The 19,082-nt window shown below is 35.3% G+C and overlaps 1 protein-coding gene across 4 annotated transcripts; it reads left to right on the plus strand.

Annotated features, from left to right (window-relative positions):
* Positions 1 to 612: 612 nt before the first annotated feature.
* On the plus strand, positions 613 to 19,011 carry LOC101246483 (transportin-1). Of its 4 annotated transcripts, none has more exons than XR_003244973.2 (30): positions 613 to 1,004; positions 1,567 to 1,854; positions 2,187 to 2,276; positions 2,419 to 2,496; positions 2,578 to 2,658; positions 3,574 to 3,624; positions 4,221 to 4,306; positions 7,312 to 7,378; positions 7,495 to 7,551; positions 7,647 to 7,676; positions 7,771 to 7,830; positions 7,926 to 8,039; positions 8,672 to 8,785; positions 8,963 to 9,061; positions 10,363 to 10,488; positions 10,563 to 10,637; positions 10,719 to 10,790; positions 10,941 to 11,051; positions 11,918 to 12,001; positions 12,573 to 12,680; positions 12,797 to 12,898; positions 13,076 to 13,138; positions 13,218 to 13,295; positions 15,403 to 15,474; positions 15,616 to 15,743; positions 16,779 to 16,830; positions 17,488 to 17,556; positions 17,647 to 17,706; positions 18,149 to 18,287; positions 18,407 to 19,011. XR_003244973.2 is itself a non-coding variant. In XM_010317089.4 (29 exons), the coding sequence occupies exons 1-29, from the start codon at positions 828 to 830 to the stop codon at positions 18,230 to 18,232; spliced, it is 2,676 nt and encodes an 891-aa protein (XP_010315391.1). In that variant the 5' UTR covers positions 613 to 827; the 3' UTR covers positions 18,233 to 19,011. The 4 variants fall into 4 exon arrangements, 2 of the variants coding, with proteins under 2 accessions (XP_010315391.1, XP_010315392.1); XR_011212243.1 differs by having other exon boundaries at positions 15,619 to 15,743; XM_010317089.4 differs by having other exon boundaries at positions 18,149 to 19,011.
* The last annotated feature ends 71 nt before the right edge of the window (positions 19,012 to 19,082 follow it).

The following is a 19,082-nucleotide window of genomic DNA, read 5'->3' on the forward strand; positions in this document are numbered from 1 at the left end:
ATCTATTTAATGATTTCACCTAATTATATCTATCATTTTCCCTCATTAAACACAATCATGTTTTGAAAATGTATATTTTGCGGTAAGCCAATTATTTATATAATATAATTTTTTAAAAGAAAATATTATTACTTATATTGCTGAAGCTTTCTAACTAATTGCAGTAATTGGTAATTATGCTATTAATATTTTTTGTTGAAATAATGTGTTATGCTTTTTAGATAATGTATTATCTATTTCATTATAAACATAATAATTTTGTGCAAGTGTTTTTATATAATTTTAAAATTTATAAGTAAAAATTATATTCATTCTATTTTTATAAATATATTTTAAAAAACTATAATAAACAGATATTTGAAATTATAATCCGAACTCTGTCCCAAATCTCTAGGCTAAAAAGCTTAATAACAAACTTTTGATCCAAATGCTTTCAAAACTGACAATCTAAAAAAAAGTTAAAAAAGTAAAATAAGAATTCCCTAAATTAGCAGTAATTATTGTTAAACCCAAAAAGTTTTACTGTATCCTTTTTTTTTTTTTAAAAAGAAAATAAATGTAAAAAGAAGGGAATAATACAAGTCGGACAAAAGGGCAGCTCCAGTCTCCACTACACACATACGCACATGTCTCGGAGGCTAATCATTGACCCACACGGTCCCTTAATTGCGTTACACCATAAAGGCGTAAACCCTCACACACCTGATCCTACTTCCTACAAATGCCCCAAACCCCTCTTTTGAAAAACACAAAAGCCTCCTCGTCTTTTTCTCTCTGTAAAAACTCGTCGGAAAATATACCGTTGCTCCGATCACTGTTATCGGAATATGGCGGCGAGTGGAACATGGCAGCCACAAGAACAAGGTTTCAAGGAGATCTGTGGATTGTTGGAGCAACAAATGTCTCCGACTTCAGATAATTGTCAGATTTGGCAACAACTTCAACACTACTCTCAGTTTCCAGATTTCAATAACTATCTCGCTTTCATCTTCGCTCATGCCGAGGTAGTTTACTCATTATTCTCAATTCTTTTTTATTGATAATTTTCTTGGATTTTTACTGAATAAATTCAATTTTAGGGGATTGTTTCCTTTCTAGTGAGGTTTTTCTTGTATGAAGCTTGCTAGTTGAACTGGTTATGATTTTATTTTTTTCCTTATCGAATTTGTCATTATGTGAGCTGAATTGACTTTTTAGCAATGTGTATTGAACTTAATTTGTTGAACTTAATCCCTAAGTGCTTTCTTGATAATGATTTGATCTTTGGACATTACTGATGAGACTTAAATATTGTGTTTAGTCCCAAGTCTTCTTTATGGGATATTGTCAGTTCTTTCTCTTTATTTCATTCCTTGATATTCTATAGGAATTTAACTTTCTTGGTTTCCAGCATATTGTTAATTTTATAACTGTAAGAAGATGGCTTGTTCTGACATGTGATTTAATGTATGGAAGATGGTATTGTGCATATGGCAATGGGGATTGGTTTTCGCCTAAACGTGCTATGATATTTGGAAAGCTTCAGTTTTTTCTCTCTCTCAACTATCTGGTTGGACTTTATAACAGGGAAAGTCAGTTGACATTCGGCAAGCAGCTGGGTTGCTATTGAAAAATAACCTGAGATCTGCATTCCAAAACATGCCTCTTGCTAACCAGCAATACATAAAGTCAGAGTTGCTACCTTCTCTAGGGGCAGCAGATAGACACATTAGGTCCACAGCTGGAACCATCATTAGTGTTCTTGTACAGATAGACGGAGTTGCTGGATGGCCAGAGTTGCTACAGGCACTTGTTAGTAGCTTGGATAGTAGTGATGTAAACCATGTGGAAGGAGCCATGGATGCTTTATCAAAGGTACCATTTTCTGTTATTTATCGGGCATTTCACTTAATAGTATCCACAGTACAGTGGACACAGTGTCAACCTTGTTGACAATGTCTATACTGCAAATTGTTGTACAACTATAATGAGAAGTAAATTCTTTTTCTTCTGTATTGTGTTCGTTACATGAGACCCTTATGATTGCTAAGTTCTATTTGCAGCATATGTTGTAAAGGTAATGAACTTTGTCTCTCCTTACATTGTCAGCCAACGTGGTCAAAATTGCAAAAGTGGACATCTGTCATATCTGTGTTTATTCATACTAATACTTAATTGGCACGCTGAACACTTTTTTTTTAATGCAGATCTGCGAGGATGTCCCACAACTCCTTGATTCTGATATTTCTGGATTATCTGAACGACCCATTACTGTTTTCCTTCCAAGGTTTCTCCTGGTAAACTAATTATTTCCTTTTTGTTATTCCCTTATTTGTCCAGATTTGATTTGGTTCCTTATTTAATCATATAGTTTGCTCTTAATTTGTCACTCAGTGCTGGATTTATAGTATCATTCTAACTTGATCTTTCAATGGACAGCTTTTCCAGTCGCCTCATGCTTCTCTCAGAAAACTGTCATTGAGTTCTGTGAATCAATATATAATGCTGATGCCTAAAGTGAGTACCATCCAGTTGTTTCCTTTCTATTGCCATGCACCATTTTCACCTCTTTACTCATTTGATTAGTGTCTGTTTTAGATTTTGCATCTATCCATGGATAAATACCTTCAAGGCTTGTTTCTTCTTGCCAACGACCCTGCTCCAGAAGTGCGGAAATTGGTAAGGGACTGATGTAATATCTAATCTGCCTGTTTGATTTCTCGTTATTGGTGACAAATTTGCTTTTTGTTGTAATTTCCTGCTTGTGGGTGGTGTGACTCATGCTTATGAGTTGCATCTTTAGAGTAAAGTAATGCACATAATAAAAGATACCATTTGTATCATTCAATTTACAGCTATTTATGACATTCAGCAAGTTGGATCGACCTTGTAAGACTGAACTAATTCTGTCAGGAAATTTATGACTTCTGGTTCACAGATCATGTTTCTAACGAACTTCTAACAGCTAAAGCAGTTCTTTCTAGTATATCTGGAAGATAGCTGTTGCTTTCTGTGTTTTTTCTGATCAGTCTCTTTCTGATTTATTTGGCGTGTTTATAAGATGGTACATTTGTAAGTCTATTTTCCCCCAAGGCTTAGCTCAAGTGGCAAAATGTGGAAGATTTGTGGCTTAGGTCGCAGGTTCATGCCCCACACCGCCCAAAGCGAATCCTGGTATTTAAGTGAAGATGGTTAAAGGGGTGGGCCCATTATCCACTGACTTTAGAAGGTTGTGATTGTCCAAAGGGTGGGTCACAAACGGATTTCTCGATTATCAAAAAAAAAAATAAAATTTGCAAGTTTATTACAACTTAGATGTTTTCCTTGTTAGTCTATGATTTCCATGTCAAGTATGATGAGAGTTGGATATTTAATTTTCTGTAGTCGGCTGGGAAAGTGTTTTGCCAGCTGACCCGATTCTTCTGCTTCTTATCACTTTTTTCTTTATTAATTCTCTGCAAAATGCATGTTTGCAAACATTATCACCTGCGAAGAGGTTTTAGAACTCTTTCTCTGCGATGTTAATTACACATTTCACCATTGTAGAGAGTTCTCTTTAGTGTCACCATTTACTCAGTTTGCGTTGTTCAACAGGTTTGTGCGGCATTTGTTCAACTAATTGAAGTTCGTCCTGCCGTTTTGGAGGTGCATCTCTTTCTACTCTAAATTGTCTCTATTCTCTTTCTCATATCTCTTTTCGGCTCACACTTGCTTTTAGGTATGGACAATTGTTCCAGATTTCTAGAAGTTATGAAATTTTTAATAATGTATACTAAACATTATGAAGAAATCACACTTTTTTGGAGAATGGGAAATAAGTTCTTAACTGTGTAATGATTTGCAGTTTTTGATTGCTCCTGGTCTTGTTCTTGTCTTCTCTTTGTCTTTTAAATAAGTAAATATGTCAATGAATTGCACCAAGAAGGTCTAGTTATGTCTTATTGGGTTTTGCGGTCTGGTTGCAAAATGCAGCATCACTTGTGTGCTGTCAATCAATCAAACAATCAACCATGCATCATTTTCAAAATAGTTAGTGTTGTCATATGAATCCTATATATTAGGACACTGTGTGGAAGTTAAATTCATTGTGGAAGTATTACTTGTATATGATTTGCAATAATATTAAAAAAAACTGAACAGTTTATCAGCCTTTTGTGGTCTTTCCTTGAGAGTAACATGGAACAAACGCTCCTCTTTTTTTTTCTTCATGTTCTTGATCAACTTTTGATGCTTTGACACAGCCACACTTGAGGAATGTTTTGGAATATATATTGCAAGTCAACAAGGATCCAGATGAAGAAGTGGCACTTGAAGCTTGTGAATTTTGGTAACTCCCCTTGATACTTCATTTAAAATATCCATATTTCTCACTGGCATCATATCATGTCAAGAGGGGAAAGAAAGAAGATTTTGTTTGGATGCTTTAGTAACCTTTGCCTTGAGAACAATTTATCTTTCAGAATTGTGCAATAGATTTCATTTCTCTTGTTGGTAAAATCAATGATAGAACCATAGAGATGGTCCTTTAGTTAACATGATCTGGGAAGCTTTGATGACATGTTTATGTACTTATGTTGTCTGTAAGATTTTTACAGTCTTTGGGTAATTGGATACTGTGTCTCACTTTTCATAGCATGCCTACGTTTCATTTGCTTGAATGGACCACAACTCAATAGCAAAATATTAGAGCCCACATGAGCCCCATGCATTTTCAATGTGATATATTTTGGATATAGCATATTGTTAGATAAATGTTAGCTAGCGTGGGGAGTAGGCAAAGAAGTTGAACTAGACTACTGTAGGAAATGTTTGACAAACAATAGTTAAATCATTTTATGATACTAGGAGTAAATAGAAAAGTTGACAGATGGAGAGAGAACTTACAATAACTACGCCTTAATGTCAAACTCATTGGAGTCGGTGATAGCAATCCTTGATATTATTTTTGGTCTCGTTTTATTCTAGTAATCAATAATTATATGTTATAAAAAAATAGGTATTCGCTGAATCTTGTCATATAATCTTTGTGTAATCTTGAAAGATATTTGTCAAGCGTGGCACTTAGCGTTGTTGAGCTCAAAATGACTAACCTCTTTATCGCGACTAGTTAGTATCATTTATACAAGTACTTCCCTTTGATGGAGGGGGGAAATAAATTAGTTTGTAAACCTATAAATAGGGAGTTAAGGAATAAGGAAATACTTATTTGGGAGGGAAGGACCAAACAAATTGTTTTAGATATCGGCAAAGGGCCAAATATACCCTTGTACTGTAGGAAATAGTTTAAATATACCCCTACTTATACTTTTGGGCTAAATATGCCCCTTCTGTTACACTTTGGGGCTAAATTACCCTTATGACTAACAAAGGACACATGGATGACTAAGATTAAAAGTACTATTAAATTTAAATAAATCAGATTCGTATATAACCCGCCCGTCCCAATAATTTAACCGGGCCTAATCTATAACATTGACCCACCTAATTTATCTTTAATACAAAGAAAGCTAATGTCCGATTGAGTTTTCTCCGGCAATCAAAGAGGGTCTGCAAACTGGAACCTATTTATGCATGTCTAAATTCTGCATTTTCTTCCTTGTAAGGATTTAGGAGAGGCACACCAGATTGAATGGTTGTATATTATAAGAGAGAAATTAAACACAAAAATCATCAAATATAGTAATTGGGGATTCAAACATTCAATTCATACTTATGAAATCAATGATGTGCATGCCATTAGAACAACAATAATGGGTTCTATAATAGCTCTCTCAGGCAGTTCCCGGTATCGGAAAATGGGTCATCAAACTGATAAATTCTATCAATTCTTCAATCCATTAATCGTGGATTTTGAAGCTTCAATATCTGTTGAGCATCGCAAATTTGTACCATTAAAATGAGCAAAGAAAGAATCAATCTTATTGTTAGTGCCATGCCCCAATTTTAATTTGCCAAAGAAGACATTCAGCTCTTTACACACTAGTATAATTATATGAACATAAGATTAATGGACAAGATTTTTATCCTACAAACACGTATGAGGCGTGCAGTCAATTTTTAAAATTCAATTGTCTTTATACCCAAATCAGAGGAACACAATCGGATATTAGATTTCTTTGTTTGAAAGATAAATTTGGTGTATTAAATTGGGTTAAATTATTGGGGCGGGGCGGGGCGGGGTTTATCCGAATTTGATTTATTTTAAATTAAATAGTTCTTTTAATCTTAGCCGTCCATGTGTCCTCCCTTAGTCATAAGGGTATATTTAGCCCCAAAGTATCACGGAAGGGGTTTATTTAAACTATTTCCTATAGTCCAGGGGTATATTTGGCCCTTTGCCGTTTAGATATTATGGTAGAAGGATAATGAGTTTAAAAATACTGGTTGTTTGAAGTTTGATCTGATGGCACTGCTAACCTATTCAGTTACCTTGTAATATGGAAGTGTAGCATAGAAATAATGTTAGGGATGACCATGTTACCTTCTAAGAAAAGCAATAGTGTGGTAGAGCTAAAAAGGAGTTCCCAAATCCCACCTAAGGGATTTTATTTTTCATTATATGAATAAAGTGGAAAATGTCATGTCACCTACGAATCTCACCTGTTAGAACAAACGGGTCGATTATCTTGAGGTTGTCTAGCTCTACCGGTTATATCTTCCTCTTTTCGTAGTTGGGTTCATGAATGAATTATGCTCTTAGGTGCTTGCAGTCTTTTGCTTTTATTTTGCTTTGGAAAACTCTCAATTTCTGGTTGAGAATTTGTTGATTTTGTTGAAGTGTTACCATTTCATCTGAAATGTTGAACTGGTAGAAAGATCACACTTTTATTTTCTTAATTATGTCATCAACACGCTCTCTCGCCTGTGGGCCTGAACTTTTTCATGGGCCAAACACGTGAATTATTTTTTATAACGAGTGGTGGTAAGACTCGAACAGATGACTGCTGCTTGCTTTGATATCATGTGAAAAAATGGATCTTGAGCCTAACTCAACCTCAAAAGCTTTTCACGAGGGTAGGATTGCCAAGACCATATAAGGAGATCACAACTCATTCCCGCAGCTAATGTGGGACTTGACACTCCCTAATCATCCAAGATTAGACCACTGGAGCGTGGCCAACATAATACAGGGGGCTAACATTGAGAAGCACAACGACAAAAGCCATGTGATACAAATGCTTGACCATCTCATCTAAAAGCTTAAGTTGTTAGGGGAAATAGATTTTTGTTTATTTTAATTATGTTTTGAACAGATTGTGTATTATGTGGGAATCTTCTGTCATGAATTTATTTCACTTGTCAAATATGATTTGATTTGGGCATCATTGACAGGTCCGCATACTGTGATGCTCAGTTGCCACCTGAGAACTTGAGAGAATTCTTACCACGATTGATTCCGGTATGCTTTATTCACGGGTTTTTGTCTGTTTGTTTCCAAAACCATATGGGTATATGGGTCTTTTGTGAGAGCATATTCTTTTGCATAAGTGTAATATTTCCTGCACCACTTTTTAGGTTTTGCTGTCTAACATGGTTTATGCTGATGACGATGAGTCACTTTTGGAGGCTGAGGTTTGGTGTCTGATTCATATTTAGATTTCAAATAAGTACGAAGTATTATGTTGTGAATTGTTTTTGCTTAGCCAAACAGTATTATGTTATTGCAGGAGGATGGATCTCTGCCAGATCGTGATCAGGTTTCGTTGCCATTTCTTTTCTTTTTTTGCTGAAAAAGTGAGCTTACTTTTTTGGAAACTCGAAAATAATTACACTGGAAATCATTGTGGACAGGACATCAAACCTCGATTTCATTCTTCACGTTTTCATGGTTCCGAGGATGGTGAAGACGATGTATGTGGTTTACTTGTAACCAAAGAATTTCTTATCTAATGCTCACTTTTGAATGGCCGTTGACACCACTGTTATTCTTTCTTTTCTAATTATAGGATGAAGACATTGTAAATGTGTGGAATTTACGTAAGTGTAGTGCAGCTGCTCTGGATATTCTCTCTAATGTGTTTGGTGATGATATTCTACCCACTTTGATGCCTGTCGTTCAGGTGATTAATTATGTTTATATGAACTCAGCTATCCTTTCCCTTCTTTCATTTCTATCTGTGTGCGTAAAGAAAGGAAATTCTTCACTCAGTTGGGCGCATCCTGATGTTGATTTGTAGTAATTCCTTGAAATTTGTCAAAATTTATAGGTTTTATGTGTCAATATTCTATAGATAAATGATGTTTGTGAATATAGTATAGTTCAATTTTTGTTGGGATCCTAAATCTGTGGAATAAGGTTTCCTTGGTCTCCTTATATAGGTCTTGGAAAATTTTCCCCTCACGAGCTAGCTAGCCTTTGAGTTGAGTTAGTCCCAAGGTTCATTTCTTAAGATTCAAAACAAAGAGAAGAAAATATTGTCATTTATAATGTATCTGATCTCATCATATTCATTGTTGCTAGCCATGGCAATGGCAGAACTCTTCCTTCTTAGCCGGAATTCTCTAAGAGGATCAATATTGCATGAATCTGAAGAAGTAAAGTTTTATCATCTTGGAAGAAACTTTGGTCATACTAGTGATGAATAAAGGAAAGAAGAGAAACTAGGAACTGAAGTTATTGCCCTTTGACCTTTTGTGCTAGTAGTTCACTGTAAATGGATCTGATATGCAGCACTTTCTTGTATCTGTACAGGCTAAATTGTCATGTTCGAATGATGAAGTCTGGAAGGAAAGGGAAGCAGCTGTGCTAGTTCTGGGTGCTATCGCCGAGGGCTGCATAAATGGACTTTTCCCTCATTTATCGGAGGTAAACCTATTATTGACAAGCTTCCTGTAGATGAATTTCATATTAATGTAAGTGTTAGTGCATAAAATGTGTGATATGTTATGTAATAGATTTTGTCTGTGATATGCACATATTGAAGAAACTTATTTTCTATTGTATCCTTTCATGCTTTTCATTCTTTTTCTTTTTTCCATTCAGATCATTAGCTTTCTCATCCCACTTTTAGATGACAAGTTTCCTCTAATACGAAGCATTTCCTGTTGGACGCTGTCCCGCTTCAGCAAATATATTGTTCAGGTTGGTTATTAGTGCTCCTTCTCTAGATCAAAGCTACACTATCATAGTTGTGATTGTATTGGCCATCATATTTGTGTAGAGTCTAGCAATCCTACACAAATCTTTCTTGGATTAAATTCTTCTCCACAATCCTATGGTATGTTTGATTTCAGGGTCTATTGCTGTTCTCCTGAAGAGATGTAGTTGTAGCAATATTTTGATAGTTCAGTTGTAATAGTGCATGGATATAGCTATATCAACAAGAAAATAGTTTTCATTAAGATGTCTGAATATTAAGTTTAATTTATTATTTAAATTTATGTTCAATTAAATTTATGTTCAATTAAAGGAAGAAGAGAATTTGTTTTTTTGGTGAAAAATATTAATCATTTAGATTCAACCCATTTGTTTCTTTTTTTAAAAAGCCTCTTAATCGGTCTTAATGAGTCGGAATGAACCAGATCTATAACAAAGTTTTAATACCATTGAGACTATTAAAATAATAAGGTTTCTTTCATAAACAAATTCTCTTCTCCCTTTCTTCTCTTTTGGCCAAGTCTCAAGTTTCTTCCTCTCCTTTTCCAACCTAATACCATTTTTTTTTCTTTTGAATAAGTAAGTTTTCATTATCTTTTATAGATATTTATCTAGTATTTTTAATGTATGCAATACTCTTGGGTGAATTGATATTTATGAAGAACTCTTCTTGCCACAATTGGTTTGCTGTCCAAACTTCTTTTGAAGAAGTTGTCATTGTTTCTTGAGAAAAAAATGTTTGAGAAAGTAAATAAATTATTTTTTTTCTGGGGTGGGTTATAATCTTATTCTTGAAATAAATTATGCACATTCAGATATTGAAAACAAACAATCTTAATGATTTAGTGTTCATACCAACAAAGTACAATCTTAATATTCAAATGTGCAATCATATTCTGACACCTTAATCTTAATGAAAACAAATGAGGCCTTAGATGAACTGGCCAATGTGCTCTTGCATATCTGACTAATATTGATGCCGTGATATTGAATGGTATTCTAGTTGTGTGCTTTCCTAATTATCAAATAATGATCATATACTAAATTTAATGTGTTAGGTTGGGTAAGTTGTCCTGCATTTGTTCCTCTTAGGAAAAAAGTTATCTTGCAGTACTTTCTCTTGTCCGACTGTTGAATTTCTATTTGCTGTTTGAGTTTTTCTTTTTTTACCTTTTTTTTAATCTATGTTCCTCTGTTTGATTGGAAATAAATACGTTTTTTTGTGATATGCTAGTGTCACTAGATAATTTCTTAGTCTTCCTTCTGTATGTTTGACTTTCTTTTAGGGCACTGATCATCAAGAAGGGCGTGAACAGTTCAACAAAATTTTAATGGGTCTTCTACGGAGAGTATTGGATGATAATAAACGAGTGCAAGAAGCTGCTTGTTCAGCCTTTGCTACTCTTGAAGAGGTCGTAGTGATAAGCTGTTTGTGATATTCAGCTTCTGCATTATGTGTACCTAACTGATGGTTTACTTTTTGTAGGAAGCTGCGGAAGAGTTAGCGCCATGCTTGGAAATCATTTTGCAACACTTGATGTGTGCTTTTGGAAAATACCAGGTTTATTTGTCTTCTGAACATTGGTGACACCATATTGTATTTCCATTTGTTAACAGTCTATGAAATTTTATGTGTTCGTAGAGACGGAACCTTAGAATAGTGTATGATGCCATTGGAACGTTGGCTGATGCAGTTGGAGGGGAACTTAATCAGGTTGGTTTAATCATGTAGCTCACTCTTTCTGTTTTATTTAATGTGTCAGTACTCCTCTTACTTAATGATTTCAAGTTATATTTAAGAAATTTTGTAGGCTTGTAAGATCTAATATTTTCCTTTTTTTATTCTTTTTGTTGGCTATGACAGCCCAAGTATCTTGAGATTTTAATGCCCCCATTAATTGGAAAGTGGGAGCAACTCCCAAATTCAGACAAGGATCTTTTCCCACTGCTCGAGTGCTTTACCTCAATTGCTCAGGTTGATTTTTTAAAATTAAAACAAAGTATATATGTTATTTATGGTTATTAGTATGAATGCGCTTTTGCGTGAATATCTTGACTTATTGTTATTTGTGAGCCTTTCGTCTGATGTTTCTGCATCTTATAGTTTCTGGACAGCAAAAATTGGTGCATTAGTTTGTTATTTGTCTTTTTTATCTGTTTTTGTTTTGGGGGGTCAGTTGGTTGGTAGAGTTCTGAATTTTAAAGTATAATATGGTGGGTTGGTTGGTGAAGTTCTGAATTTAAAATACAATGGTCATTTACTAGACAATTGGTCCATCCTATGTTGAAGTGCTGCAAACTAATTGAGTAGTGGACCTCTTGCATCTCTGATTTACACTGGCAATTTTAGCTTAAGATATTATTATAAAGAGATTTTCTCTATCGTTTATTTTGGATGCTTCATATGACTGCAGTATTTTTGTCAATGATGTTATTGAATGTTACTAAGTTCAGTCAATGATGCTGTTGACTGCATTATTTTTGTTTGATTTTTCACGTACATGAAGAATCTGTTCGACAAAATTTGGAGGTTTACATGTTATTTATATGGCTAGGTGGATATTTATCAATCTGGTTACCTTCTCTCCTGACTAAGCTTGATACTTTTTTAACTTCTCATTATTTGGAGGAGAACTAACCACACTGTGTAGTCCTGAATCTGGTCCTTACCTTCAAATTCTCGAAGAATACCTTTTGTTTCATTTGTGTAGCACTGTATGTGACCATGCTAGACTTTGTACTGGATAGATATTTATTGCTGAACAAAACTACATATGCAATTACTGTCAGAAATAAGCCTCTTAGGACTATATATTGTTGTTAACCATTCTCTTATTTCAGGCTTTGGGTACTGGATTTGCACAATTTGCTCAACCGGTATTTCAGAGGTGCATTACCATCATCCAGTCACAACTAATGGCAAAGGTATAGTATACTAGGATACCAAACTGCTTTCTGTCACTAATCTGACCTCCTTTTCATTTTTCTCCTCCTTATGTGTGTGTGTGCATGTACATGTAGAGGCCAATACTTTCTTGGAAAGACACCTTTGCACTGTTTTGATTATATGTTCTAAGCATCCTCCCAGGTTTCCTGCATTCACACGATTGCACAGACCCCCCCTCCCCCCTTGGCGCGTGCGTAAGAGCAAGCCTTGGAAGTCAAGACTGTAGTTTTGCAACCTTCTTGAGTTTGTGTTTCTGTAGCCTTTTCCCTCTGTATCTCTATGATAAATCTATTATGTTTGTATTTTTGAATTTGGGGAAATTATCTTCTTAAGTCTTCTATTTATTTTTAAATAGTATGTTGTAGTTGTAACTTTTTCGAATTTGGGGTGTCGCCTTTCAACTCTTAACATAGTTCATATTTGCATTTTATGGCGACAGTACTGGGGAATCCTCTTCAAAGTCTTAATAGGCAGTATGTTCGTTCATACTCTTAACCCGTCTTCTAATATGCTCTCTTCTCTGTCCACTTTTACTGAGTCTGGTTGCAGGTTGATCCTGTTAAAGCTGGACTCCAATATGACCGAGAATTCATTGTTTGCTGCTTGGACCTGCTGTCTGGACTTGCTGAAGGTCTTGGCAGTGGTGTTGAGAGTTTGGTAATTCCTTTTCCTCCAAAAATGATGCATCCGTTGAGTTTCAAATTTCAGTATGGCGATATCAAGATGCATGGCAAATTTTAACCTATGCTTCAATATGGAATTATTTTCTGTAGGTTTCACAAAGTAATTTAAGGGATTTGTTGCTTCAATGTTGCTTGGATGATGCACCTGATGTGCGGCAGAGTGCTTTTGCTTTGCTTGGTGATCTTGCGAGGGTAAGTTTATGTGTAACCTTCGAGCTAACCCACTTCATATGCATCAGGCTATGTGTGAGTTTCATTAATACCGGTCCTAATAGGGTCAGTGTTGTGATATCTGTTGGGAAAACGGAATGGCTTGGGAATGCAGTGTTTCTTTTCATTGCTAACATACTTTTGCTTGTTTGCATTTAGGTTTGTCCTGTTCATCTGCGACCTCGGTTGGTTGAATTTCTTGATGCTGCTACTAAGCAACTGGTATGGTATACTGTTCTCTTTTTTGACGTGTTTTCAGCTTCTTGATTCCCTGTCATTTACTCGAGAGATGCTCTTACAGCAAAACACTTCCAAGCTGAAGGAAACCATCTCTGTGGCCAACAATGCATGTTGGGCAATTGGAGAATTAGCAATCAAGGTAAGTTTGACAGATTTGGTGCTTTTCAAGATCATTTGATCAGGATTAGCTGAAGTAATTGAATGTAAGTAGAATGTAGTTCTGCATGAAAACATCTACTATTTATCAAAATAAAGAGAAACTTAAGGAAGCAAAACACAAGGAAAACCTTTTTGTGTTCTGTAATCCCAATTTCATATCTGATTATTGTCATTTCCCCTGATTGCAGAAGTGGTTCTAGTGTCAGAGAAGCATCTGTTCTCTCGTGGTCTTGTGACTAAAATCATGTGGGTAGATGATTCAATTGAAAAGATAGTCTTTCTAATCAAGTAAAAAAAACTTTTTATTAAAAATAGGAATAAACCAGTATACAAGAAATATATAAAAAACAGAGAACCTATACTAAAATGTTATTATCTACAAAAAAATCTCTGGTCATTTAAAACTTGAATCATTCCTAGCTTTTATATCGTGTGAAGCAAAGCATATGAATAATAACATTCAAGCAGTAAGGGTATTATGAATCATCTTTGTTACTTATACATATAAGGTTTGGAGAACCATACCATCACATAGGCATATTGATAACTCCATAAGGTATAACAAGAACACACAGTTCTACAGGGAATGGATCACCTTAACATACTTGAATTATTGAGAGGTTAAATAACATAATTCCCATAGATAAAGAGTCTTAAAAGATATGAAATGGAAGGATGTCAAGATAAAAAGAACATGACACTTAAGGAATAAGGGATTTTGAATTCAACGGTTTGCCTCTTACATACCTCAATTCTGTACTTTAAGTGCACAACAATGTTCAATCACCATTGCAACTTTAATCCACAACTATATATGCCAAGTAGGACTAGCATTAGTAAAAACTCTCATGTTTAGTTCGTTTAGGCATTTCATCAAACACGTAGTGAGCCATAAGCCTGAAGCTCTACAACCTCCATTAATGGTGTTTCTTCATCCCAAACTCTTCTCTTTGCCAACAAAAGACACTATAATCATATATAGTTATAACTTCACCAGCAAGGAGTCCAACAATTAACATGCTCCATTTCTTGTTTCAATGGTCTCAAGGCATTGAGTGGAAGTCAGGGGATGGGTCCTTCCCAGATACACATTTTTATAATTATTTGGAAAACAGACTTTCCCTCATAGTAAGGAACATATAAACCAACAGGCTAAAGGATATTTTTTTTTGAAAACCGAGAAATCAGTCTGTAATCCACCCTTTGGACCAATCACAACCTTCTAAACTCGGTGGATAATGGGCCCGCCCCTCTACCCTTCTCCACTTAATGCCAGGCTTCGTTTTGTATGGTGTGGGGCTTGAACTTGAGACATAAGTCACAAAACCTCCACCTTTTGCCATTCGAGCTAGGCCTTGGGGGCCAGCCAGGCTAGAGGATATTTTTGTGGCAGACTGACCGATAATTAATACAATACTGATCTGGCATTGATATTATATTGAAATTTTGACACCGATTGTGAAAAATCCTGCATAAGCCATTGGATAAGTGCTAGGTTGTATAAAACTCAAAATCAAGTTCACGTATGCCAGTTTATCAAACACACAGGGTGGTGAATTCCTTAAAAAATTAAAGTTGGTGGAGGTGTATCATGCAACTTGAGACATCCAACAGAAACAAAATCTTCAACAACATACATAGGTGACACATCTTTTCAGCGGAATCTTTATCCCATGTGAAAGAGGTTACTAAACAAGCAATTTCTCATAGAATAATTTCCCCAAAAATATATCAATCAACCCCTTTCACAACACAGATTGAAAAATCACTTTCTCAAGTGAAACATATACTGATACCCATACTAGCGTAATGCAAATCCATATAAACAGGGTCTTGTTGAATTTGGCACTCCTGCCTACTGGTTATTATCTGAAATTGATTCTTATATTGATAATGACGTGGAGCTGCAAAATATATATTTGTGATTGCACTGAACTTTTTGCCTTAATATTTAAGGTGCAAGTTCTCTTCTTTCAACTGTGTTTGTGCTCCTTGTTTCGTGCCAACTGGATTCCCAATAGATAATATGCATTTTCATTTTTCTTGTTTTATGGACTACAAATGTGATGTTGAACTTATAATTTCAGGTCCAAAAAGAGATATCTCCAGTAGTCCTGACTGTAGTCTCATGCTTAGTACCAATCCTTCAACATGCTGAGGTAATTTTCTGTTTCCTATCTAAGATTGAAATATTTTGTGATTGGTGGTTGATCCCGTTTGTCTTTTTATGCATACAATGCATGTATGCTGTGCCTAAATGTATTGTGTTTTGTTCTTCTCATTTTATACTTGGTTCTAAGAAGGGTCTCAACAAGTCACTGATAGAGAATAGCGCAATCACCCTCGGAAGACTTGCATGGGTTTGTCCGGAGCTTGTGTCACCACATATGGAGCATTTTCTGCAAACATGGTGTTTTGCTCTCTCTATGTAAGTTAACTCGTACTGCAACTGTTCGATTCATGGTGACTAGAAGTCCTGCATGCTCATGCATTGAAAACTTTAGAACTATAGGCTTTTTTTGCATGAAACAGAGAGTAATGTGGTCATGCTGACCAAGTTTGACTGAAGAGTTCTATTTTGGCTTACTCTTCTCCATATATTTGATGGCAAGACTCGAAACACCTCCATCTTAACATTGTCAATCTGAAGTTGGGTTGCTAATTCCTGAGACGCACGCTTTAGCAAATTTTTTATCAAGTTTGCCGAACTCCAAAATAATATTCCCTTCAGTCCCTTTTATGTGTCATCTTTGCCAAGATTATTGTCCAAGATTTGTCACTTTAGAAAATCAAGAAAGCATTAATAATATTCTTTCCAACTCCACCCTTACTATTCCAAGAAGGGCCATATAATCATTAATTACCCAATTAAGAAAAAGACGGGAATAATTAAGTCAAATTACAGCATTAAACATATGATTAATGCTTATCTTTCTTAATGGGTGTGTCAAAGCCTTAATTGACAACCTGAAGAAGTTTTATACCTTATAAAAGAAACCAGTGGGAATATTATTTTAATGATTGATAATACCACATGGTAAGAAGTAATAACGTTTTCTTTGAAGCCGTGGTATATGTTTTTGTTTTTATTATTCTGTAATACAAAAGGAAGTGCATGTTGAAGGTCTTAGTGTAAGTGGTTGAATGTCATTAGCTTTATTAGTGTTACTTTTCTTTTCAAGAGCATCAAGTTTTGAGAGGAAAAAACATAGATAAAAGGTGATAGTATCTTCGGCACCCATTCTTCGTTGCTGTATAACTAACACATTAATTTGTCAAGCTTGTTTGATAAGAAAAAAACTTCCTTTCACAATGTGAAGCTGTGATCTTCTCCTTTCATAGAACTGAATGTGTCAAAAACCCACCCATTCCTGACTCTCCTCTTGCATCAATATTTATCAGCATATTACAATGCACAAAATGCCTCATTGATGTCCTTCAATTTGTTCTCACTTTATGGCAGGATACGTGATGATATTGAGAAGGAAGACGCCTTTCGTGGTTTATGTGCAATGGTAGTTTCGTCTTCTGACATTGTCTCTTCGGTTCAGATCACAAAGAACTAACTACTGCTAAATTATTGTAAATTTCCTATTATTGAAAGCTATAAATTGCTGTCCTTTTGTTGGACCACTTATGGATGATGGCATCCTGAAGCTGAATTAACTTAGGACAGTACACATGATCTTATATCAACTGTTGAAGAAGTCCCGCAATGGTTAATATATGGCTTTGACAATCTCTCATTTTGAGCTAGCTTTTGGGGTTGAGTTAGTCTCGACATCCATTTCTTTACATGGTATCAGTGTAGGACACAACCCAATTCTCATTCACGATGTTGGACCCCCATATTAAAATTGCTCACACTTCAAATATCCAGCCATGGGGTGACCTGCGGTGTTGAAGAATTCCCACATCAGTCAATAATGGATGGATGGTCTCTTTATATTACTTGGGCAATCCTCACCTCTTGAGCTAGCTTTTGGGGTTGAGTGAGGCCGAAGATCCTTTTCTTTACACTAACCCAGATTTTATACTTGACGTACTACACATCATTCTAAAAAATGCAAGAAGTTGTCATAAATTGGAAACAAGTACTTGTTCTTTTCTAAAACCTGTTTAAAAGTTGTAATCTAACTGCAGATGTGTCTTGGTTTTTCATATTTATTCAGGTAAAGGCAAATCCATCAGGTGCATTAAATTCACTCGTCTTTATGTGCAAAGCCATTGCAAGTTGGCATGTAAGCTTTCTGTTTCTGTATTTTCAACCGTGGAAGAGAAACTCCGATATTATTTTTTCTTTGTTATCCTCATGTTGTGATCCTTCTCAGGAGATACGAAGTGAAGATCTACGCAATGAAATCTGCTTGGTTTTGCAGGGATATAAGCAAGTAAGCGTTGCCCAATACTGTAATTATTTCTTTTTCATCTGCTCTAGACGGGTATCTTTTCATGTCTTATTGCATTTTTACTCAAGAATTTGTGAATTGGTCTTGCTTTGTAGCACAGAGTAATTCTTCTTCCTTTTATCTAAACAAGGAAAACAATTATGGAGAGTAATTATTCTACATTTTTTTGTTTCTTTCTTTCCCTCCTTTTTACTTTTTAAGTTGCTTCCTGCCAATAGTTCTGAACATCTTTAGAGTTTGTTAGTTTCATCTGGAGAAGAACCAGGTGAAGAAATGGAAACTAAGGAAGACCAATCTCATTTTTCTCACTAACTATCAGTGGTATAATGTTTAGGGTATAAAGATGTCCAATGTATTATTCTGAGCTTGGTCGTTACCAGTTTAAAAAAATGTATTATTTCTGAGCTTGGATACATTTTGTCAGATGCTCAAGGATGGTGCTTGGGAACAGTTCATGTCAGCTTTGGAGCCCTCAGTGAAGGACAAGTTGTCGATGTATCAAGTTTAGTTATTTATTGACAGAGTGGATCTCCCAAGTTTCAATGCATGTTGTCATCTCGGCTGTATGACACTTCACATCTATGGATCTATTGGCTTTGTGTTGGTGTTACTCTTAACATTGTCAGATTGTTATTGTTGCCATGCATGTTGATCAAACAGTCTTGGGTTCAATTTCATCCAGGCAACATTCTCATTGAAGATTGAAGCTATTTTTATTCTTCAAAGCTTCAGGGCTGCAGGTTTTGGGCACAACAATTGGAGAAGCTGAGGTTTGACAAATTTAGTGTACAGGTGTGAATGCAACAATTATATTTGATTTTGTTGGTGTCTGTCCTGAAGGGGCGAGATCCTAAATCTTAAGATAATTGGGTGTGAGAATTTTATATTGGGTTGAAGAGCAACTTTTCCTGATTTTATCTTTCCATTATAAGGTCCCATTGGTTGATTTTAGACTACGATATCATAGCTAGATGTCTCAGAATTTGTTGATCCACCTTCTCATCTGGAGGTTTGAAAGTGATGGTCCGTTGGGAGGTATGAATGATCTCGATGGTGGGCGAGAGAAATAATTGTTGTCTGTACTTTGTGGTTATTGGTAGAGGGGTTTAAATTTTATGTATCATTTTAAAGAAAATATTATGTCATTTTATCCTACACGATTTTTTAGTACCGTCTAAAGGAAGATGAAAAAATATTTGATAGTTATAACTAGAAATGGAATGCGAAATTCAAAGATGCTGTATTGAAAATTCTGTGTTAATTTTTTAATTGAATTTTGTTTGAGAATTGTTTCTTTGAAATATGAAGTATCACCCCTTTATTGAAATGTGTTACATCGTGTATATCGCTGTCTCCAT

Source organism: Solanum lycopersicum, chromosome 1, assembly GCF_036512215.1.
Source record: "Solanum lycopersicum chromosome 1, SLM_r2.1".
Classification (NCBI taxonomy): Eukaryota; Viridiplantae; Streptophyta; class Magnoliopsida; order Solanales; family Solanaceae; genus Solanum; species Solanum lycopersicum.